Source organism: Octopus sinensis, linkage group LG23 (genome assembly GCF_006345805.1).
Source record: "Octopus sinensis linkage group LG23, ASM634580v1, whole genome shotgun sequence".
Lineage (NCBI taxonomy): Eukaryota > Metazoa > Mollusca > Cephalopoda > Octopoda > Octopodidae > Octopus > Octopus sinensis.
Window position 1 is genome coordinate 20,339,736 of NC_043019.1, and position 24,711 is coordinate 20,364,446.

A 24,711-nucleotide genomic window follows, 5' to 3' on the forward strand; every position below is an offset into this window, starting at 1 on the left:
TTTCTCCAGACAATCAAGAAAACTCAGCTGAATCTTTAATCATTAATCTTTAATCACTAACACACAAAACTGTTTTGAGCAGATCTAGGTTTAACCCTTTTAGCATTTGAACTGGCCATAACCAGTCAAAACGTGTTTTATGCTAAAACTGATCAGATCCAACCGATCATACCAACCTTACAATGTCGTTCTAAAAATAAACGACTACATCACTGATAAATTTAATTGAATGTGAATAAATAAGGATTACAAGTGACAGAGTAAACTGAATGCTAATGGGTTAAAGATTCCATCAGGATTTCATTTATCAAACCGAAAGCAAGATCGTTTGTCTTTAGAACAGATGATGTTTAACCCTTTAGTGTTTGCATTATTCTACCAAATTTAATCCTTTTTTATCCACATTGTTTTGAACTAATCATGCATTATCTTGTAGCTTTGAGATTTTGATGAGGTAGCTGTTAATTTTTAAAACGATATTGTAGGGTTGGTGTAAGAGACCAGATTTGGCCAGTTTGAACATAAAACTGGCAGAATGCTTTTGGCCAGATATGGCCAGTTTAAATGCTAAAGGGTTAAACAAGAGATGCTTGCAAAGAAGAAGGCAAAAAGGAAAAAAACACAAGGGAGATAACCTGCATTACAATAACGATGTTCAGCAGATGTAAACAAGATGTTAATGGTTTACTAAGTGTCTGGTGGTCTGCATTTCAATTCTGACAAGATGTATTTTCTGAAATGTGGACGTGAAGAAAAAAAAATCTTGTTCCTTTAATTTATGTGTCTGTTGGAGGTTCTCAAGTGAGGCCAACCAGCTTTATGAAGTAGAGGTTACTGTAGTAGTGATAGAAAGAAGCAAAGAGAATGGACACAACACATCTGTTGATCCAAAGACTGGTTGGTGTGTGTGTGTGTGTGTGTTATAACAATATTAATACAAGACATACCTTGGTGATTTTCTTTCCTTTCAGTCCAGACTGTGAACATAAACTCTCCAACTCATCATGCCACTGCAGACCCATTGATTGGCAATTGTTCAGCTGTAAAACAATGAAAGAAAAGATAAATTCTTCTTCTTCTTCTTTTTATTCTTTTACTTGTTTCAGTCATTTGACTGCGGCCATGCTGGAGCACCACCTTTAGTCGAGCAAATCAACCCCGGGACTTATTCTTTGTAAGCCCAGTACTTGTTCTATCGGTCTCTTTTTGCCGAACCGCTAAGTGACGGGGACGTCAACACACCAGCATCGGTTGTCAAGCAATGCTAGGGGGACAAACACAGACACACAAACACACACGCATACATATATATATATACATATACATATATACGACAGGCTTCTTTCAGTTTCCGTCTACCAAATCCACTCACAAGGCATTGGTCGGCCCGGGGCTATAGCAGAAGACACTTGCCCAAGATGCCACGCAGTGGGACTGAACCCGGAACCATGTGGTTGGTTAGCAAGCTACTTACCACACAGCCACTCCTGCGCCTGTGTGTATATATATATATATATATATATATCATCATCATTTTAAGGTCTACTTTTCCATGCTTGCTCGCATTGGACAAGATTTGTTGAGTCAGGATTTTCCATAGCCAGATGCCATTCCTGTTGCCAACCGTCATTTGTTTTTAAGCAAGGTAATATCTCCCATGGCCAGACACTCATTTTACAACTATCACATGATATCAAAATAAAGTGACAAACACAAAGACAGATATACATATATATATATATATATGTGTGTGGAGGCGCAATGGCCTAATGGTTAGGGCAGCGGACTCGCAGTCGTAGGATCGCGGTTTCGATTCCCAGACTGGGCGTTGTGAGTGTTTATTGAGTGAAAACACCTAAAGCTCCACGAGGCTCCGGCAGGGGGTGGTGGCTATCCCTGCTGTACTCTTTCGCCACAACTTTCTCTCACTCTTACTTCTGTTGGCCTGCTCGCTTAGCCAGCGGGGTGGCGTCATTTGAAGGCTAAAACAATGCGAAGTGCATTGTGACCAGCGATGTGTAACAACATCTGATGGCCTGGTCGGTCACAGTGATATATATAATAATAATAATAATAATAATAATAATAATAATGAAATTATTGTATACAGTGCTCAGGTGCACCACAACTTGTCAAAAAGCGCGTATAAAGTATATGCAGTAATGTAGAAATGTCTGGAAAGGGAACAGTGTATGAGTCAGATACATGCTTGCGTGTGTATGGAGGGGAGAAAATCAGGTGTAGTGTTGGCGAATCTCAGGAAGCATGGAAGTTTTGAAGGATGCAGTGCTCCGACAACTAACAACTGATGCCGGCAGTCTGTTTCATGCTTCAGCAACTCTATATATATATATAGTCCATTTAATACCAACCCACATGGGACTTCTCTCTGGTTCTATGGTACACACTTCCTGTTTTGAACTCACCAAAATTAAAAGATTCCATCAAAATTTCATGTTAATTTATGATCCAAACAACAGCTTAATAATGGTTTCAAATATTGGCACAAGACCAGCAATTTTTAGGGTAGGGGTAAGTCACGTACATCAATCCTGAAAGGCTGAAAGGCAAAGTTGACCTCAGTGAAATCTGAATTCAGAATGTAAAGGTGTTGGTGTTAGTGCTAGTGGTTGGTTGAACCTACAGTTGTAGTGACTGTATAGGTTCATGTTGTAGTGGTGTCCTTTGTTTTACATGTTTGTGACTAGTAATACATATATATTTCTTTATTGCCCACAAGGGGCTAAACATAGAGAGCACAAACAAGGACAGACAAAGAGATTAAGTCGGTTACATCGACCTCAGTACATAACTGGTACTTTATTTATCGACCCCGAAAGGATGAAAGGTAAAGTCGACCTTGGCAGAATTTGAACTCAGAACATAACGGTAGACGAAATACCGCTAATCATTTCGCCAGGCGCACTAACGTTTCTGCCAGCTCACCACCTTGCTAGTTATACATATAGCTGCATTAATGTTCTACAAGCCACCCCAGTGTGCTGTTGATCTATCAATCTGTCTAGGTGTTTCCAGGTGACTCAACATACACTCTCAAACACTGTATGTTGAGTTGCCATTCCTGAACTATCACTAGGCACCAAGACATAAAATGATAAATTGTGTCTTTTATATTTACCTTTAAGATGATTCCATCAGCGTTTTCGATCAAGGTCTTACAGTTAGCCACCAACTGGAACACAAAAAAAGACAGATAACAGTACAGTGCAAGAACTATAAGTTACACCAATGAAAGACATCCTCACCCCCATCATTGTCGTCGTCCTAACAACAACAACAACAACCACCTATTTCTTTATTACCCACAAGGGGCTAAACACAGAAGGGACAAACAAGGACAGACAAAAGGATTAAGTCGATTATATCGACCCCAGTGCATAACTGGTACTTAATTTATCGACCCCGAAAGGATGAAAGGCAAAGTCGACCTTGGCGGAATTTGAACTCAGAACGTAACAACAGACGAAATTCCTATTTCTTTACTACCCACAAGGGGCTAAACACAGAGGGGACAAACAAGGACAGACAAACAGATTAAGTCGATTATATCGACCCCAGTGCATAACTGGTACTTAATTTATCGACCCCGAAAGGATGAAAGGCAAAGTCGACCTTGGCGGAATTTGAACTCAGAACGTAACAACAGACGAAATTCCTATTTCTTTACTACCCACAAGGGGCTAAACACAGAGGGGACAAACAAGGACAGACAAACAGATTAAGTCAATTACATCGACTCCAGTGCATAACTGGTACTTAATTTATCGACCCCGAAAGGATGAAAGGCAAAGTCGACCTTGGTGGAATTTGAACTCAGAACGTAACAACAGACGAAATTCCTAATTCTTTATTACCCACAAGGGGCTAAACACAGAGGGGACAAACAAGGACAGACAAACGGATTAAGTCGATTATATCGACCCCCAGTGCGTAACTGGTACTTAATTTATCGACCCCGAAAGGATGAAAGGCAAAGTCGACCTCGGCGGAATTTGAACTCAGAACGTAACGGCAGATGAAATACCGCTAAGCATTTTGCCCAGCGTGCTAACGTTTCTGCCACCACCACCACAAGGATCACCACTACTACTATCATCATCATCACCACCACCACCACTACCTTGATTATCATCATCATATCAATTTCTTCTGTTTTCTGCATCTCAAACCAATTCAGACTTTGATCAGTTTTAACAACCGAAGACAGCAACGACAAAAATGCTTGTGATGAGAACGGGCAATAACGACAATTATGATATTGACGATGATAATAATTACAATGGTGACAATGATGATACTTATGATGATGATGATACTGATTGTGATAAATTTATAATGGTGTTGATATTGATGGGGATGATGTTAGAAATGATAGCAATAATGATGATAATGGTGGTGGTAGGAGTAATATTGATGATGACCGTGTCGGTGGCACGTAAAAAGCACCATCCGAATCGTGGCCGAAGCCAGTGCCGCCTCGACTGGCTTCCGTGCAGGTGGCATGTAAAATGCACCAATCCGACCGTGGCCGATGCCAGCCTCGCCTGGCACCAGTGCAGGTGGCACGTAAAAAGCACCCACTACACTCACGGAGTGGTTGGCGTTAGGAAAGGCATCCAGCTGTAGAAACATTGCCAGATCAGACCGGAGCCTGGTGCAGCCTTCTGGCTTCCCAGATCCCCGGTCGAACCGTCCAACCCGTGCTAGCATGGAGAACGGACGTTAAACGATGATGATGATGGTGGGAGGAAAAGAAAACTTTAAAAAATGTAAACTGTTACTCACTTCATTAAAAGATATCATAGCTTTTTTCACTAAATCTGGCAACATAAACTGTGACCCTCGGTACTCCAGATGGGGGTACTGAAACAAAATGGAGACAAAAATTACTACAACTAATAGGGGTGGTGCAAAGGAACAGTTAGACACTAGTATACCCCCGGGTAAGAATACTGAGTGAGGAAATTAAGATTACTACAAAACACAAAGGGTAAGAGAATAGATGACACCCCCCGTAGAATGTTCGAGTAGTGACTGATGATGCTGTCCTCAAAGGGGAGACCTGTCCTGAATGTTTGTGACAGAGTGGACTCGGTATAAAGGTACCCAAGGACCTGGTGGCATTTCAACCTTTTAGCATTCAGATTACTCTGTCAAAAGCAATGTTTATTTATCCACATGGGTTTGAGTTTGTAACAGGATCAGTTTCGGTATCACTGGAGGGGTGTCCGATCTGATCCCATCACATTCAATTTTAGTTAAATAACAGACAAGTCAGGCGATCTACGAACACAGCAAGAATGTTGTTTATTTCTCGTCGTAATGTAGAACTGGTGTACGTGTTCTCTGGAGGGAAACCGACAGCCGAATCTGTAGTACCGATTCTTGTTTGTTAGTCGAAATGATTCGTCGTGGTTCACTGCTTGGTTGGTGTGAAGTCCTCAGAGACTGCCAGTACACGTCCGTTCACGAGTGCTGCTAGGGCCAGAAAGGATGAATGAGCGATCCGCGTTTTAGGGGTCAGTTTCCCGCACATGCGCACGGGGAAGACTTCCGGTGGCCAACCGGAAGTAATCCCATTCTGCGCATGTACGCTGATTCTTACACAGCAGCATCACTACAAGTTGATCATGCATAATCTCATAGCTTTGAGATTTTTAGGATGTGATTGTCTATATTTAGACTGACATTGTAGTGTTAGTGTGAGAAGCTGGCTCTGGCTAGTTTTAACATAAAACAGATTGAATATTTGGGCCTGGTATGACTGGTTTATAAGTTAAAGGGTTAAATCTATCACCCAAGAACTCAGACTGCAAAGACCCTGAACAAATACCATGAAGCACCTCATCCAATGCTTTCACATCACAACAAATCCATTGTCTTGAATGATTGGCATTTCATTTTATTAATTGTTAAAGGATGAAAGGTGAAGTTGACCTCTGCAGGATTTGAACTCAGAACCAGCACAAATACTAGGTTGAGGAAAAGTTTGTGTGCTGTATTAACCATTATTTGAACACAGCATTATTTTAAATATTATGCCATGTTAAAATAATGCTTAACATCATCATCATCATCGTTTAACATCTGCTTTCCATACTAGCGTGGGTTGGACGAAAGACTGAGGACTGGCGAACCAGATGGCTGGCAGAGTTTCTACAGCCAGATGCCCTTCCTAACGCCAACCACACCGAGAGTGTAGTGGGTGCTTTTATGTGCCACCGGCATGGGGCCAGTCAGGTGGTACTAGCAACGACCTTGCTCGAATCTTTTATACATGCCACCGGCACAGGTGCCAGTAAGGCAATGCTGGTAATGACCATGCTTGAATGGTGTCCTTTACGTGCCACCAGCATGGAGGCCAGATAGCCGCTCTGGCAACGATCATGCTCTGATGGTGCTCTTGGCACCCTACTAGCATGGGCACAAGTGCCAGTAAGGCAATGCTGGTAACGACCACACTCGAATGGTGCCTTTTATGTGCCACTGGCACGGAAGCCGGTTAGCCGCTCTGTCAACGATCACACTCGTATGGTGTTCTTTGCACCCCACTAGCACGGATGCCAGTCATCGAATTTGATTTTGATTACACAAATATTTTCCTCAACCTCATATCTTAAGACATTTTGTCCTATCCATTAACAATTCTGCCAATCTGCTCCAGGTCCTATGCAGTGAGAGCCAACTGGAACAGTGTGGTTGTGAAATAAAACTGCTTCAACACATAGCCATACATATAGGACCTTAAATCAACCCCTGTCCCATCCATACATATACACACTGCAGTCATTGACTACTTAAAAAAAAAAACAGGCAATCCAAAGAATACTCACCATTCCTTTAAGAAACATACTAAACTGGTCCCCACTGGTGTTGATGACACGCGATGCCAGAAGGCGAACACCTTGCTTGATGTTAGCAATTGGTTGTAAACCACAGATGTCTTTGAAAGACATCAGGGCATTGTGGACACTATCTCTTAGCTCAAGTCCTTCTTTCAAGGGACCCACAGCACTCTGAAATAATTGATAAGAAAGTAAGTTCAATCTTCACAGAAAAACGAAAAAAAAAACATGAGTTTTTCAAGCCAATATCTTGTGTAACAAAAACTAATCATCCTGGGCATTATTGTTCCTGCACATCTGCCACACAGGAAAATGACCTTACCTGATAACCTACCCATGATTCCACTGCATCTCTTGTGTCTATGGAAGTAGTATGTCTATTTTCTAGTTTCTTTTACATGTTGCAATCATACTGGGGGGGGGGTACTACCTTTAAAGGGGTTCTGGTTGGAGAGATCAACCCCAGTACTTGTTTTTACTCTGGTACTTTAACTAATGGTCTCTTTTGCCAAACTGCTTTCTTACAGGGACATAAACAAACCAACATCGGTTATCAAACAATGTGGTGGGGGATAGACACACACAGATTCTGCATACCAAATTCACAAAGCAGTAACAGAAGACACTTGCTTAAGGTGCCATGCTTGCACCCATTATAAGTATACAAATTTATACTTTATCTACAGCAAAGAATTCCTTCAAGACACCATTTCCTCAGTGGTGAGATGTATAGAGTTTAGGATCTCTCGTGAGCCAAAGATTAATCTAGTTTCCATAGCATATAAGTGTCTGAGATTATAACACTTGTCCCACTCCCTGAATGAGATGCTAGTCCATTGCAGGGTTAACTTCTCAGCTATTACTGGAACTCATTTACAGCTGAGTGGGACTGGAGCAAAGTGAAATGAAGTGCTTTACTCAAGAATACAACGTATCATTTGGTCCAAGAACCAAAATCATGAACATAAGATTGCGAGTTCAACAATCTTCACTTATGTAGGGTTTACATTTGGACTATGCATTCACCAAGGAATTGGCAAAAATTACAATGAATGTTCAACCCAACACAATACTCCTACTCATCTACCAACCCACATTGACTCTGGGTATATTTAAGGATTTATACTAAACAATATATTACACATTATAAACAATAATAATTGGTCTGCATTTCTAATTAAAACATTGCTTGCAGAGTTACTATATAACAAAAGAGGAAGTTGGAAACATATAGCCATGCCTGTGCCTATATATATATATATATATATGTATATGAATGTATGCGTGTGTGTACATATATATATTTATACATGTATGATGACTGATGCTATTAAAATAATGTCTCACCTTGAAAGTCTCATCTATACACTTGATCCCCGTATTCTTCACTGATATCGACTCCTGTTTATGGGTTCGACTTGACTTGAGGCCACGCTTGCTACCTTTCTGTAAAAACAACAACATTCAAACTTTTAGATTGGTTGCTTAAACTTTGTTTATGGATACAGCACTATATATATATATATTATATATATATATATATATATATATATATATATGAATAAAAGTTTTGGCCAGTTAGCTGGCTGAAATTTTAAAGTCACTGTCAACAATATTCTTGTATGCGAATAATAAATTTGTATCCTACAAAAGTATAGAGTAACCCCTTAGATTAATGTAAAATTGTTTCTACTTTAACTGAACATAAAAACAAACATCAATATATATATATATATAAATATAAAGTTAATCCAAACAAGAAAACAACAACGCGAAGACGTGGAACAAATATAGTATTATTGGATGCTCAGGAAAGAAGGAGGGTCTAACGTTTCGAGCGGAGCTCTTCGTCGGAAACATAGGAGAAGGAAAGGTCCAGAGAAGGGGAGACAGAGGAAAAAAAATTGCCAACGGTACACACGAGGTCACATTTTATATATATATGTATGTAATTATTAAGGCAATGTTTTGCCAAAATGTTAAAATTAATAAAAGCATTCATTTCAGTGGTAAAAATCAAAGATAAAATTTTTTTTCACAATTAATCATCATAATTAATCCCTTTTTCAAGTTAATAAAGTTAAAATAATGTTAGAAAATGGAAGTTTCAGTAAAAAGAAAACTTTTTTTGATTTGATACTGGAAAGAATAAGTAAGTGAGATGTGGACCATTCACAGGCATCATATAAAAATGCTGGAGAGATTTCACCAAAAGTGCCTCAGGGAGTCAAGTAGGAATATTTTATACCGAATACAGAAGTTATGCACATGGCATGTTGTAACTCAATTGAACAACATGTCATCTTGGCTCAAATGAGATGGGCTGGACATGTTATTAGAAGGAAAGATGACCAATTGCCAACACGTCTTTTTTATGGTTTTGTGACATATGACACAAGGTGGTCAGGGTTCAAGTTTATCACTTGACCGGGCATTTTGGTTTTCATGGGACTTTATACGATTCTGTATCCTGCACACAATACATATCCAATATTCACTGCTGATTTCAGTTCCAATCGTTCCTTTCTGACAAGCCCTTTTAAGCTCAGGCTACTGAATCACCCCCCCCCCAGGCATGGCAACCGCTCCTAACAGCAGCTCTCCACCTGTTCTGACCCAGAGAGTCAGTTTTGCATTCATTTTTGTTCATATCTAGTTTCTTCAGGGTTTTTTTTTTCACACAGTCTTTATACTTTTTCCAAGTGGAGGCGCAATGGCCCAGTGGTTAGGGCAGCGGACTCGCGGTCATAGGATCGCGGTTTCGATTCCCAGACCGGGCGTTGTGAGTGTTTATTGAGCGAAAACACCTAAAAGCTCCATGAGGCTCCGGCAGGGGATGGTGGTGATCCCTGCTGTGCTCTTTCACCACAACTTTCTCTCACTCTTACTTCCTGTTTCTGTTGTACCTGTATTTCAAGGGGCCGGCCTTGTCACACTCTGTGTCACGCTGAATATCCCCGAGAACTACGTTAAGGGTACACGTGTCTGCGGAGTGCTCAGCCACTTACACGTTAATTTCACGAGCAGGCTGTTCCGTTGATTCGGATGAACCGGAACCCTCGTCGTCGTAACCGACGGAGTGCTTCCATACTTTTTCCACGGCTTACGTTGTTGTCATGTGACCTCCAAAATCTCCAACATTAGAAGACCCCCGTAGCTCTGTTCATTTCAGTTTCCTGGACTACTGAATCTGGGACATCATTGGTGGCACCACATGTTAAGGATTCATTGAGGGGATCAGATCTTAGCATGTAATTCTGTAGCTTTCTCAGGTCTGTTATTGGGACTGAAGGCAACAAGTGTTGTTGAATAGCCTGTTCTTTTTTTGTTTTTTTCTGAGTCTAGTTTAACATGAGTGTACCATTGTTCTCTGAGAGAGTGTACCATTGTTCTCTGAGGGAATATTGTATTTTCTTCTGTTTGGCATCTCACTTCCTCTTTGTGTTTTGTTCACACGAGGTGTACCAGCTGTGTATGCCTGGGAGTGTGTGTGAATCTCTGTGTGTATATATATCTATATATATAAAACTGTAGTTGTGTGAGTGTCTGTCTCCTACGATTTAGATTCCTAACTCCTCCCACATTTTGCGGTGCAGTTTAACCAAATTCGGGTATCTTATAGTCGTGATTAATATCGAGCCCGTCTGGCTATTAGCGCGCGTCTACGATGAGTCTACGATTTTAAAAATAATTTAACATCATTTTTTATTCCATTTTAATGCATAATTTTTCGTGTGTCGATGGCGGCGGAGTTGGCGTCCACGCTCAAACACCTGCACCTGTGTTTGCTTCTCCCCCTTCTTCCCTCCCTCGTGAAGCTGTGGGGAAGGGAGTTTAAGGAAATCAACGTCGTAATGCGTTGTCAAGGAGACCAGCGTTCTTTTAGAACAACGACTTCATGGCTTGAAGACACCAAAACAGAAATGGCTAAGAAAGCCCGAATTGGCATCTATAAAGGAAGTAACTCTCTAAAAATGCTTATATAGTTATTTCCCTTACAAACCCGAGCAACGCCGGGCGATACTGCTAGTATATATATATATATGTATGTGTGTGTGTGTGTTTGCACATACATACATACATCAGTATATGCACACCTTGTGTATGTACATGCACACCCAAACTTTGTGTGTGTGTACATACATACATCAGTATATGCACACTTTGTATATGTACATAATATATACAACACTTACACACATATATGTATATACACACACACACACACACAAACAATATATATATGTTTGTGTGTGTACATATACATACTCACAAAACAGAACTGTACACAATTCATGAATCTCTATATATATAAAGCTGAAGTTGTCTGTGTGTGGCAGGTTTGGTAGCCTTCAACTAACACTATCTCCTCCGAGACCCTGCGGCACAAGTTGACCAAAATTGAAAGTATGATAGAAGAAGGCTTGCTCTTCCTTCCATAGAAGAAAAAATTCAAATCGGACCATGTTAACACCAAAAATTATTTACATAAAAAGGTGCTTTTTTTCTATGAAAATCCCTATTTTTTACAATTTTTTGACTGCTGCGTTGGCATTTTTCAGTGTACTTCAACCAGAAAAATGTTCACTTAAAGAGAATAACAAGCTACATAATGCAAAATTTTTCAGAAATTCCAATTCTAAAGGGTTGAAACAAACCCGAGCAACGCCGGGCGATACTGCTAGTCTATGATAAAGAGTTGCTTAAGGTGGTGCACAGTGGAACTGAACTCAGAACCACAGGGTTACAAAAGCAGACTTCTTAATCACACAACGATGCATCCTGCAGCTCACCTACACGTTTTTGTTTTCTCACCTTTTTCTTTTTCAGTTTTTCCCCATTTCAGTGCAACACTTGATTTGTGACAGTAATGACCTTCGAACGTGACATAAGATAGAGCATACAGGTGGACGAGGATGGTGTGGGGAGGAGCAGGCAGTGGGGGGTGGGGTGGGGACGATAACAAGAAGACATATTTAAACTGAAGAAACTAAACAAAAAGCTGTTTAATTGAAGAAGGAAGATCTTCCTTACCCCACCACCTCGTCTGTTTGTGATTGCAATATGAACAAACAACGTACTTCCAGGTAATTCATCACCGGTAAAAGACAGAAGCCGAATATGGCGGTAACCTTGAAAAAAAAAAAAAAGGAAAAATAAAAAATAATGCAAACAATCACAAACATAAAAAAAAATTCATTTATTAAATGTCTTTTATAAAATAATAATGAAATTATTGTATACAGTGCTCAGGTGCATCACAACTTGTCAGAAAGTGCATATAAAGTACATGCAGTAATGTAAAAATGTCTGGAAAGCGAACAATGCATGAGTCAGATACATGCTTGCGTGTGTATGGAGGGGAGGAAATCAAGTGTAGTGTTGGCGAATCTCAGGAAGCATGGAAGTTTTGAAGGATGCATTGCTCCGACAACTAACAACTGATGTCGGCAGTTTGTTCCACGCTTCAGCAACTCTCAGTGTGAAAAAATGTTTCCTGAAGTCATGGGAGCTGTGCTGTTTTCTTACTTTGTAAATATGTCCACGGGTGTTAGATGGGTGGAGTGTGAAAAGGTGCTCAGAGTTATCTTTTACTTGTTTCAGTCATTGGACAATGGCCATGCTGGGGCACTGCCATGAAGGGTCTAGTAGAACAAATCGACCTCAGTAGTTATTTTTAAGTCTGGTACTTACTCCACTCAATTAGGCTCTTTCGCTAAGTTATAGGGATGCAAACAAACCAACATCAGTTGTTATGCAATAGTGAAGAACAAACTGATACACACAAGTAAACACACACACACACACATATACATATATATATATATATATATGTGTGTGTGTGTGTGGAGGTGCAATGGCCCATTGGTTAGGGCAGCGGATTTGCAGTTGTAGTTGTTGTGAGTGTTTATTGAGCGAAAACACCTAAAACTGTACAAGGCTCCGGCAGGGGGGTGGTGGCGATCCCTGCTGTACTCTTTCACTACAAGTTTCTCTCACTCTTTCTTCTGTTGGCCTGCTCGCTTAGCCAGGAGGGTGGCATCATTTGAAGGCTAAAACAATGCGAAGCGCATTGTGACCAGCGATGTGTAGCAACATCTGATAGCCTGGTTGGTCACGGTGATCGCAGTGATATATATATATACACACACACACACATATATACCCATATATAGAAATGCAATACATACATGTACGCATACAGACAAGCACATGCATGCACACAAACACACATTTTGCAAACAAGTTGCAGATGCAAGAGTTACCAGCTGAAAGCTCCACAATACTATAAGCTAGCAGGCTTAAGGGGTCATCAGCAGAGAATGCGCACTGTCTTGGGGTCTTCCTCTCAATAGCATTATTGAGCACAATCCCCCCTGTCCCCACTTCCTAGATCAATCAGTAACTAGGGTTTACTCAAATTCACTCCCAAGGTATTGGTTGACCCAGGGCTACAGTAGAAGACACTTGACCAAGATGCTGTGCAGTGGAACCTGATACCTATTTCTTTACTACCCACAAGGGGCTAAACACAGAGAGGACAAACAAGGACAGACAAACGGATTAAGTCGATTGCATCGACCCCAGTGCGTAACTGGTACTTAATTCATTAGCACGCCGGGTGAAATGCGTAGCTATATTTCGTCTGCCGTTACGTTCTGAGTTCAAATTCCACCGAGGTCGACTTTGCCTTTCATCCTTTCGGGGTCGATAAATTAAGTACTAGTTACGCACTGGGGTCGATGTAATCGACTTAATCCATTTGTCTGTCCTTGCTTGTCCCCTCTGTGTTTAGCCCCTTGTGGGTAGTAAAGAAATAGGTACTTATTTTCATCGACCCCGAAAGGATGAAAGGCAAAGTCGACCTCGGTGGAATTTGAACTCAGAACGTAACGGCAGATGAAATACGGCTATGCATTTTGCCCAGCGTGTTAACGTTTCTGCCAGCTCGCCAAATGACTGCAAAATGAGCTTCACACAGCTATGCCTGTTCCTATACAAGATGTAACTAAATGTCTCACCATTCAAGTCCAGCACCCCACTGTTTCTATTATCAGCAATTCTCTTACATTTATCTTTCAATTTCAATGAATTTTAAGATATATTTTTTGCTTTTCTCTTTTGTATTTTTCTTTTTTTTTAACTTCAAGTTTTCAAGTGTTTCCTGAGAAGTGTATTGTCGGTGTTGATGTGGCCTTCATAAATAGCAAAGCAGAGCTGAAGTGATCTAAAGTGATCTTTGAAGGAGAATGCTACAAGTGGGTGCATATCAATGAGAAACATTTGTTAGAGATATGAGAAATACTAACGAAATTCCAAGTGATGTGCAATGAATAATCAACCAGTTTAAAACTAGTTGAAAAGAAAAAAAACCTGTATGAAGTGGATAAGTCTGATTGTCAAATATTGAGATAAGAGAAATGACATACAGAAAACAAGAAAAAAATTGATAAAAAGCACCAACAACTGTTTGTTAAATTGATATGGGTTACATATTTGTAATGGGAAGAGAAAGGAGAACATAGTTAATTAAAATGACCCAATACATAGTTAGTATTTTTATTATTGCTCGAGAGAATGGGAAGTTGAGCCAGGATGGAGGGGCAGTGCCCATGGCCTCCACAGGTTTCCTAAACTGGTGAAGTTGATGATGTTAATGCTTCTCTCATAAAAAATTCTCTTAAGGTGATGTTCTAGCATGGCCACAGCATTAGGGTTGAAACATATAAAAGAATACATAGCTTTTACCGTCTATCTTTTACTTGTTTCAGGTATTACACTGTGGCCATGCTGGGGCACTGCTTTGAACAATGTTAGTTGATTAAATCCTAGTCTTCATTTTTTTACAGCCCGTTACTTATTCTATTGGTCTCTTTTGTCAAACCACTTGCTTGTCCCCTCTATGTTTAGCCCCTTGTGGGTAGTAGTAAAGAAATAAGAAACCTAACTATTGGGTCATCCCATAAATAATGTGGTTTTTTCAATTGCATGAACTAAAAGTCAGAGGGGGATAGGATAAACTAACTGTATCAACTTGCTATCAAAGAAGGTAGTAATTTTAACTTGTGCTTATTCTTAGTGCAAGTTTTGAGGAGGGCAGTTGGATTTTAACAGTTATTTTTTCAAAGCTATAATGGAAGTGACAAAGGAGCATATTCAGCATATTTTGCTTTGAGTTCAATAAAGGCAACAATGCAATGGAAAGTGCGAGGAATATTAATGCAGTACATGGGGATTGGACAATAAGTGTAAGCCAGTGTCAATGGTGGTTCCAGAAATTCCGAGCTGGAAACTACAGCCTAGAAGATGAGCCTTGTCCTGGAAGATCTATAGAGTTAGATGAGGATGTCCTGCAAAACCTGGTGGAACAAAATCCATCGTAACTGTTGAGGAACTAGCAGAGAAGCTTGGATTTGGTCATTCAACCATTCATCAACACCTGTGTGTCATCAGAAAAGTCAGCAAATTGGGTCAATGGGTTCCTCACAAACTTTCCAGGTCTAATTGTGAGCAGAGAGTGAATGTGTGCACTTCTTTGCTGCCATGTCTCACAAATGAACCTTTTTGGGACCAAAGAGTGACTGGTGACGAGAAATGGGTTCTCTGTAAAAATGTCAAGCACCGAAGACAGTGGGTAGGGAAAGGAGAACACCAGCACCCACATAAGGTGTTATCTGTTTGGTGGGACATGAAAGGTTTAGTCCACTTCAAACTTTTAAATCCAAACCAAATGATAACAAAGGAGATCTACTGTGAGCAGCTTGAGCACCTTAAGTCAGCACTAGAAGAAAAATGACCGTTTTAGGTTTCAAGATGAAAGGTGTTCTTCCATCAGGATAATGCTTGGCCACATACAGTGAGGATGACATTCCAAAGGCTGGAGCAGTTTGAATGGGAATTGATGCCCCACCCACTATATTTGCTGGACATTGTCCCATCTGATTATCATTTATTCTGCAGTCTTCAAAATCATTTGGATAGAAAAACTATGAATTCTGTAGACGAGGTCAGAAAAGTACTGGGGGAGTATTTTTCATCATGGACAAGTGAATTTTGGAAGAGAGGCCTTGCAAGTCTGCCAGATAGATGGGAGAGTATTGTAGAAAATGAAGGAGAGTATATTTTAGATTAAAAGAGAACTTTATCTTAATTTTGAAAGATAAAAGAAGTATAAAAAAAAAACCGCATTATTTATGGGATGACCCTTTAACCTGTTTTACTTACCAGTCTCCATACATTCAAATGGTATCGTACATTGACCAATAAACTCATCTCCGATATAGTCATCGTCTAACACAGCAAACCGAATTAGTGCAAGTTCAGGTAGGTTAATTTGGAATTCAAAACTTTCATCAAAAATAGGGTTATAACCTGCAATTGGTAAAAAAAAAATGCTCAATATTAATTAGGAAACACTGAAAAAAAATTTTGCTTTTGTATCTGGTTTGCAAGATTCTTCATTTGAAGTAGTGTGTTGAAACATTTTTTGTCTTAAGAGGGTCATTATGCCAGTAATAAACACACACACTGGTTCTATTACACATTTATTATTATTATTATTATTTGTCAACCATTTAACACAGGTTTCTCAACTAAGTTTTGCCTATGGACCCCTTTGATTCTTTTTTTTTTTTTTACTCAGATTGACACACCCCACCCCATAACCATTCGATGTATAAAATATATTATGTTTCTGTATCATCATCATCATCATCATTGTTTAACGTCCACTTTCCATGCTAGCATGGGTTGGATAATTTTGACTGAGGGCTGGCGAACCAGATGGCTGAACCAGGCTCCAATCTTGATTTGGCAGAGTTTCTACAGCTGGATGCCCTTCCTAACGCCAACTACTCCGAGAGTGTAGTGGGTGCTTTTTACGTGCCACCAGCAACGGGGGCCATTCAGGCGGTACTAGCAACGACCTTGCTCGAATCTTTTTGCACATGCCATCAGCACAGGTGCCAGTAAGGCGATGTTGGTAACGATCACGCTCAAATGGTGCCCTTTTACGTGCTACCGGCAAGGCAGCCAGTTGGCTGCTCTGGCAACAATCATGCTCGCATGGTGCTCTTGGGACCCTACTAGCATGGGCACAAGTGCCAGTAAGGTGACACTGGTAACGATCACACTCAAATGGTGCCCTTTTACGTGCTACCGGCAAGGCAGCCAGTTGGCTGCTCTGGCAACAATCATGCTCGCATGGTGCTCTTGGGACCCTACTAGCATGGGCACAAGTGCCAGTAAGGTGACACTGGTAACGATCACACTCAAATGGTGCCCTTTTACGTGCTACCGGCAAGGCAGCCAGTTGGCTGCTCTGGCAACAATCATGCTCGCATGGTGCTCTTGGGACCCTACTAGCATGGGCACAAGTGCCAGTAAGGTGACACTGGTAACGATCACACTCAAATGGGGCCTTTTATGTGCCACTGGCACAGAAGCTGGTTAGCCGCTCTGTCAACGATTAAATATTATTAGGAAATGTATAAAAAATTAAGATATTTGATGTATTGTAGAAATAATAAAATATTGCACATAAATTTAAACAACAAAATCTTATATGGACTCTGGTTGAGAACCATTGATTTAATCAGTTAAATAATAGATTGTTTGATTAATCCTTTAGCATTTCGATTGGCCATATCAGGCCAAAATATTCTACATGTTTCATGATTGAAGTGGCCAAATCCAGCCGTTCATACCTACCCTACAATGTTATTCTAAAGATATACATTCACAGCTTTGGAATCTTGAAGGTATGAGATAATGCATGATTAATTCAAAACAATGTGAATAAATAAGCATTGCATTTGACAGAGTAATTTGAACGTTAATGAATTAAATGTAACGAAACAAATTAGTTTTATAGTAAATGTTAAATTTTAGTTTGAAATTGAGTTATGATAAAAAAAAATTTCAAATGGAAAGTGAATAAGATTTTATGTAGAGCATCAATATTTAAACAATTGGGAATATATTAAATTTCATATGTTTTAGTAATTTTGTCACAAAGGTGCAGGCATGGCTGTGTGGTAACTACATGGTTCTGGGTTCAGTCCCACTGCATGGTACCTTGGGCAAGTGTTTTCTACTATAGCCATAGGCTGACTAAAGTCTTTTAAGTGGATTTGGTAGACGGAAACTGAAAGAAACCTGTTGTATATGTGTGTGTGTGCGTCTTTATGCTTGACAACTGGTGTTGGTGTGTTTACGTCCCTGTAACTTAGCAGTTTGGCAAAAGAGACCGACAGAATAAGTACAAGGTTTTACAAAATATAAAAAATACTGGGGTTGATTTGTTGAACAAACCCTTCAAAGCAATGTCCCAGCATGGCTGCAGTTTAATGACTGAAACAAGCAAAAGATAAAAGATATGTGCACAAACACACACAATACAAAACCTTTTTCTATCTCAAGTTAGTCAGCTGTGTGACTAGTATGTCATTAATAGCTAATTAAGTGAGTAGCCATGCCTGTGACTAGTATGTTACTAGTAGCCAAGCGTGTGGCTAACATGTTGCTAGCAGCCAGTTCTGTGACCAAGTTATCTACAGCCAACAATGTGACTAGCCATATTTTGTGACTAGTGTGTCACTAGCAGCTAAGTAGGTGACTAACATGTTGCTAGCAGCCAATGCTGTGATCAAACACGTCTTCAGTAGCCAATAATGCGACTAGCAATGCTTGTGCTAATAGTTATCATCATCGTTTAACGTCCGCTTTCCATGCTAGCATGGGTTGGACGATTTGACTGAGGGCTGGCGAACCAGATGGCCGCACCAGGCTTCAATCTTGATCTGGCAGAATTTCTACAGCTGGATGCCCTTCCTAAAGCCAACCACTCTGAGAGTGTAGTGGGTGCTTTTATATACCACCGGCACAAGGGCCAGTCAGGTGGTACTGGCAGTGGCCACGCTCAAATGGTGCTTTTTATGTGCCACCTGCACATGGGTCAGTCCAGCAACACTGGCAACGATCTCGCTCGAATGTTTTTTAGGCTGATATTTAGAGGATGGGGTTAGCGAAATATATCGACCCTAGCACTAGACTAGTACTTTATTTTATCAACACTAGAAGGATTGAAGGCAAAGTTGATCTTAGTATTTTATTAATAGCCAAAAATAATCACCATTATTATTAATTGTCTTGGTTTTCTCTTCAGCACAGTCTGCTGGTATACCAAATATTTCAATAGTAACATATGGATCGGTAATGTCTCCCTTGGCACCAGAACCTTGAGGTTTCGGAAGGTTTTGACCACTTATGATCTGCAAAAGGAAAAAAACAATATGCATGATAATGGTAACAGGTAGAATCTCATAGAACACTAGATTAATTGTTCTAATAGAACATCCATGTTTAAGTAATTAGATCAGTGGTTTCTGAACTTAGTTTTGGTATGGAGCTCATTATATAGTTTGTCCCAAGAATCCCCAAACCCATTCTTATACTTTATAAACAACTCCTGTCACAGTCATTTAAAAAAGGCATTAAATAAAAATCTTTAAGAGGACACATTTATTCACTAAAAAAAACTCCAATATTCTAGTATTTTGAAAGTGGCAAATAGAATTTGCTTAGTAAAATAAAGTTTTATAAAATTTTATTAAAAAAAAAACATTTTATTTTACAGAATTCCAGAATGCCTTTCATGGAACACTTCTGTTCCTCAAAACTCCGTTTTGAAAAATCCTGCACTAATATGGATTAGGCAAGCCTTTTTCATAATTACTTCCCACATCTCTTGAACAGTCAAAAATTGTAGGAAAAGAACAAATTCCAAAGAACCAATATTGTGGGGAGAAAGGAGTGGGAATAATGAGGAGTGCAAGATGTAGAGATTGATTGAAATTTGGAAGCACCACCAAGCAAAATGTGGGAGCATAAATTCCTTCTGGGTCTTTACTTGTGTTTAGCAGAGTCAATAGTTATGAAGGGTAGAGGGTTGAAATAGTTGCTGTGAGGAGTACAGAATCTACTACTCTCTCTCCCTTACTTTCAGAAAAAGGACAAATTCTTCACTGCAAACAACAAATGAATTTAACGAACTCTTCTATTAATTCTTCTATGATTTCATTACTGTTGATGAAACCATCATCAATTTCATTGTATTTCAGATATTAGCATCTTTAGAACAAGATAGCAGAAGCTTGCCAAAACATTAGCTACACACAGCAACATCTTAGTTTGGAACCCTTATTCTTTAACATTGATTACAATAAGAACATTGTCCCCAGAGTCCATCCCTGCGTCCCCAAAGTCCATCCCCTCCTCACCGTGGTGGGGACGCTGGCAATGGGTAGTGTCAGAGCTATGCCGTCGGGAACTTCGGTTCCTGGTAGGGCCACCCAAGGCAGATTGGTCTGACACCGAGTGGTATTAGGGCCACAACCCAGCAGACGAGGCTCTGGTGAAAATCCTTGGAGTGTCTGTCTCGGCAACCGGCGGCTCCTCGGTCATTCTGTCCCTGCGTCTGCGGACAATCTGTGGCAAACAGGATGTCTCTACATGTGGGATTGTTGGGGACTGCTTGTGAAATTCATATTCCCACAAAACTTCTTCCACCACCAAGGTTCGAGATGCCTCGAGGGTGGTAGAAGAAGCTGACTCAACCCGCCCAGGGTGAATGTCGCCACAAGTACAAGTAAAAAGAACATTAAATATAAAACAAGCAACAACAAAACAATGGTCAAGAGAAGAAGTGGTGGTACCACATACCCTAATATGGAGCGACTGAGGAGAAACATCAGGTAAAACATCTTTAGTGTTGGCACTGAAGTAAGAGATTTCTTCTCTCATAACAGCTGGCTTTAACACATAGCCACAACCACCATTCTTTTGGAACCAGCCATTATAGAGATCCATCATCAAGCCCGGCGTTTGGTAATTTACAGAAACTGGTGGAAATGGTAAATAAATGGTTAGAATGAGTTTAGATTGCATGTCCAACTGAATTGTATAAAGCTCATTTATAAAGCTGACACTCAAAATACAAATTGTTGTTTTAGAATTGCTCATTAACATTATCAACCCTTTTGATACCAACCTTTTACACTTCTGGTATCAAAGAACCACTTCTGGTTCTTTGATACCTATTTCTTTACTACCCACAAGGGGCCAAACACAGAGGGGACAAAAAAGGACAGACAAACGGATTAAGTCGATTATATCGACCCCAGTGAGTAACTGGTACTTATTTAATCGACCCTGAAAGGATGAAAGGCAAAGTCGACCTCAGCGGAATTTGAACTCAGAACGTAACGGCAGACGAAATACCTATTTCTTTACTACCCACAAGGGGCTACACACAGAGGGGACAAACAAGGACAGACATAGGTATTAAGTCGATTACATCGACCCCAGTGCGTAACTGGTACTTATTTAATCGACCCCGAAAGGATGAAAGGCAAAGTCGACCTTGGCGGAATTTGAACTCAGAATGTAACGGTAGACGAAATACCGCTAAGCATTTTGTCTAACACGCTAAAGATTCTGCCAACTCACCGCCTTGATTCTTTGATACCAACTTATCTTCCCTCTTTAATTTAGCTAAAAACATTTTATTAAGTAATGTTCTAAATGTTAGTTTAAAACATTGTTAATAAACAAAAAAGAAGAATTTATCAAATCACTCCAAATCTTCTATTTTGAAAATTATTTGGTACACAAAGTATTTCATGAGAAATGTTACAATCAAGAGGATAGCATTATTATTATTATTATTAATTAAAACTATTTACAATTGCGGCGTGGAAGGTGTTTATAAGCCATTTAAGAAACACACAAAAACCGTTAGAGTCACTTCAACATTTAAATTTAATTTGTCAAAATATTTTCGTCACATACACACACACACATAAACATATCTAGAATATGTGTGTATTAGTGTTTATGCTGTATGAATATATGTGAATATGCGAGCTTCTAGGAGTAAATATTTACAAAGTAAGAAAACAGCACAGCTCCCATGACTTCAGGAAACATTTTTTCACGCTGAGAGTTGCTGAAGCATGGAACAAACTGCCGGCATCAGTTGTTAGTTGTCGGAGCACTGCATCCTTCAAAACTTCCATGCTTCCTGAGATTCTCCAACACTACACTTGATTTTCTCCCCTCCATACACACACAAGCATGTTCACTTTCCAGACATTTCTACATTACTGCATGTACTTTATATGCACTTTCTGACAAGTTGTGGTGCACCTGAGCACTGTATACAATAATTTCATTATTATCATTATTATTATTATTATTATTATTAAATAATAAGCAGCAGTTACCTATTTGACAACCACAGTTCCATAAATCAAGAGGATTGAAGTTGCTTGAGTCTACTCGCATACCGTTTGGGTAAATGCGTGATAGAAAGCGTTTGTTGTGATTCACAAATTCTTCTGGATCCTGCAGAGCTAACTTCACTGCTTGAGATTCACTAAGGGAACAGATCTGCCAATATTTCTCTGAAAATCAAAATACACAAAAATAGAAACAAAAAAAAGATAAACAAATACCAAAAAAAAAACAGTCATCAATTCTTCGTGGTTTATACACTGAGAGAATAAATCCTTCAAAATCCCATATAAAAACAACATAAAACTGGCATAGATTTCAAGACTTCTAGGTTTTAACCCTTTGGTGTTCAAATTTCTCTATTAAATTTAATACTATCTTATAGCTTTGAGGTTTCAATGATATGATTGTTTATTTTTAGAATGTCAATGTAGGTTAGGTGTGAGAGGCTAGATATGGTCAGTTTGAATATCAAACATATAGAATATTTGGGCTGGATATGGCCGGTTTAAACACTAAAGGGTTAAAGCAAACTGGCTTTACACTGAAGGCAGTTATTGGAACATTCTTGTGGTTACTGGCCTCAATCTGCAGCCAAGAACATGTAGTGAAGGTGTGTAGCCTTGTGGTTAATGTGTTGTGTTAGTGGTTGTGAGTAGCATGGGTTACATTCCCAGAGCAGTTGGTATGTTGTGTCTGCAGCAGGGCATCTGCCACTTCATTTGTTGTTGATATGCATATATCACCATCGTTTAACATCCACTTTCCATGTTTGTATATATATACTCTTTTACTTGTTTCAGTCATTTGACTGTGGCCATGCTGGAGCACCACCTTCAGTCGAGCAGATCGACCCCAGGACTTATTCTTTGTAAGCCTAATACTTATTCTATCGGTTGTCATGCAATGTTGGGGGGACAAACACAGACACACAAACATATACACACACATACATATATATATATATATATATACACATATACATATATACGACGGGCTTCTTTCAGTTTCTGTCTACCAAATCCACTCACAAGGCTTTGGTCGGCCCGAGGCTGTAGTAGAAGACACTTGCCCAAGGTGCCACATAGTGGGACTGAACCCTTGTTGGTAAGCAAGCTACTTACCACACAGCCACTCCTATATATATGTTTGTATATGTTTAATTTTGGGGTAACTTTATTTCAATAAAGTATATGTATGTGTGTGTATGCATGCATTAAAGAAAGCAAAAAATACAAAAAAGATAAAAGTAAAAGGCTAAATGGATGTGTATGTGTAAAAATATTCAGTACTCAGTATTTTGGTTATAATGGTTAAAGGTTAGAAGTTCAATTATTTTTGATAGTGGTTTGGTTGAGGTTTTTGTGGGGGTTGCATGGTTTGACTGAAAACTGGTAAGCTGCATCAGGTTCCAATTTAATTTGGCAAGGTTTCTATGGCTGGATGCCCTTCCTAATGCCAACCATTCCAAGAATGTAGTGTGTGCTTTTTACGTGCCACCAGCATGGGTGCCACTGATGCGACACCATTTTCGGACGCAACTGCAATCTCATTTGGCTTGACAGGTCTACACAAGCACAGTGTATCACCAAAGACCTTGGTCACCCATCACGGCCTTTATGAGGTGCAATGCTTGACAGTGCTTTTTGCATGCCAGTCGGACAGTACTGGTATTGTCTATGATATATATATATATATATATATATATATATATATATATATATATATATAAATTCAGGGTGAATACTTGATAAATGTAAGCACCTGTATATGCCAGCTAGTAGCATAGGTGATAGGATATATGTATCAAATGAAATAAATGAAAAACAGGACACAAAGGATGTTGCGGTACATATGTTTCGGGCTTTATAGAACAACTTATTCTTACATCAATGTATAATCGACATAACTGATAGTTCAAAAGCCTTCTTCAGCCGCATGCAATTGCTACACCAAAGACTTGTATCACATTATAACAGGTTTGAGAAAAAACATTTGGTATTGTTTATAATGGTAGGTAAACTGAGTATCATTGGGAAAGTATGTTTGTAAATCTTCATAATCAGATATTATTAGACTCCAAAACAAATCGTCCATACCGTTTTTTTCACTCGATATAGAATGTGTGAGTTATCGTGTGTGTGTGTGTGTGTATATATATATATATATATATATATATATATATACATACATACACACACACACACACACACACACACACACACACACACGATAACTCACACATTTAAATTCTGGTAAAAAACCGATTAGCAGAAGAACTCACGTGACTGTTGCGATACTTGAAAGTCTTCAAATCGTGTGGATACGCAGTAGTTGACAATATCTGATATTTCTTTGGTAATTTTATGCCTTCGTGTTGATACATCCTAAAATGGAGAACATATATGGTATTTACCAAAGTCTTGTATTGAAATATCAAGAGACAAGCCAAAAACTAGTTAGGCAGAAGCTATCTCTGAGATGGGCAATGTGAAAGGAAATTAACTCAAATAAACAAATAAATATAAAAAATTAAAAGATAGACTTCACA

General features: G+C 39.5%; 1 protein-coding gene across 4 annotated transcripts in view; it reads right to left on the reverse strand.

The window, feature by feature from the left end:
- LOC115223412 (inactive phospholipase C-like protein 1) overlaps window positions 1-24,711 on the reverse strand; it is a 109,171-nt gene that overhangs the window by 2,509 nt on the left and 81,951 nt on the right. For all 4 annotated transcript variants that reach the window (XM_036512399.1, XM_036512400.1, XM_029793928.2 and 1 more), the window contains 11 exons: window positions 24,445-24,547; window positions 22,151-22,330; window positions 20,589-20,767; window positions 19,000-19,138; window positions 16,092-16,238; window positions 11,901-11,998; window positions 8,214-8,312; window positions 6,855-7,037; window positions 4,807-4,884; window positions 3,140-3,193; window positions 948-1,040 (listed from right to left, as the gene is read on the reverse strand). In XM_036512399.1, coding sequence (XP_036368292.1) covers window positions 948-1,040; window positions 3,140-3,193; window positions 4,807-4,884; window positions 6,855-7,037; window positions 8,214-8,312; window positions 11,901-11,998; window positions 16,092-16,238; window positions 19,000-19,138; window positions 20,589-20,767; window positions 22,151-22,330; window positions 24,445-24,547 — 1,353 coding nt within the window. The remainder of the gene's footprint in view (window positions 1-947; window positions 1,041-3,139; window positions 3,194-4,806; window positions 4,885-6,854; window positions 7,038-8,213; window positions 8,313-11,900; window positions 11,999-16,091; window positions 16,239-18,999; window positions 19,139-20,588; window positions 20,768-22,150; window positions 22,331-24,444; window positions 24,548-24,711) is intronic.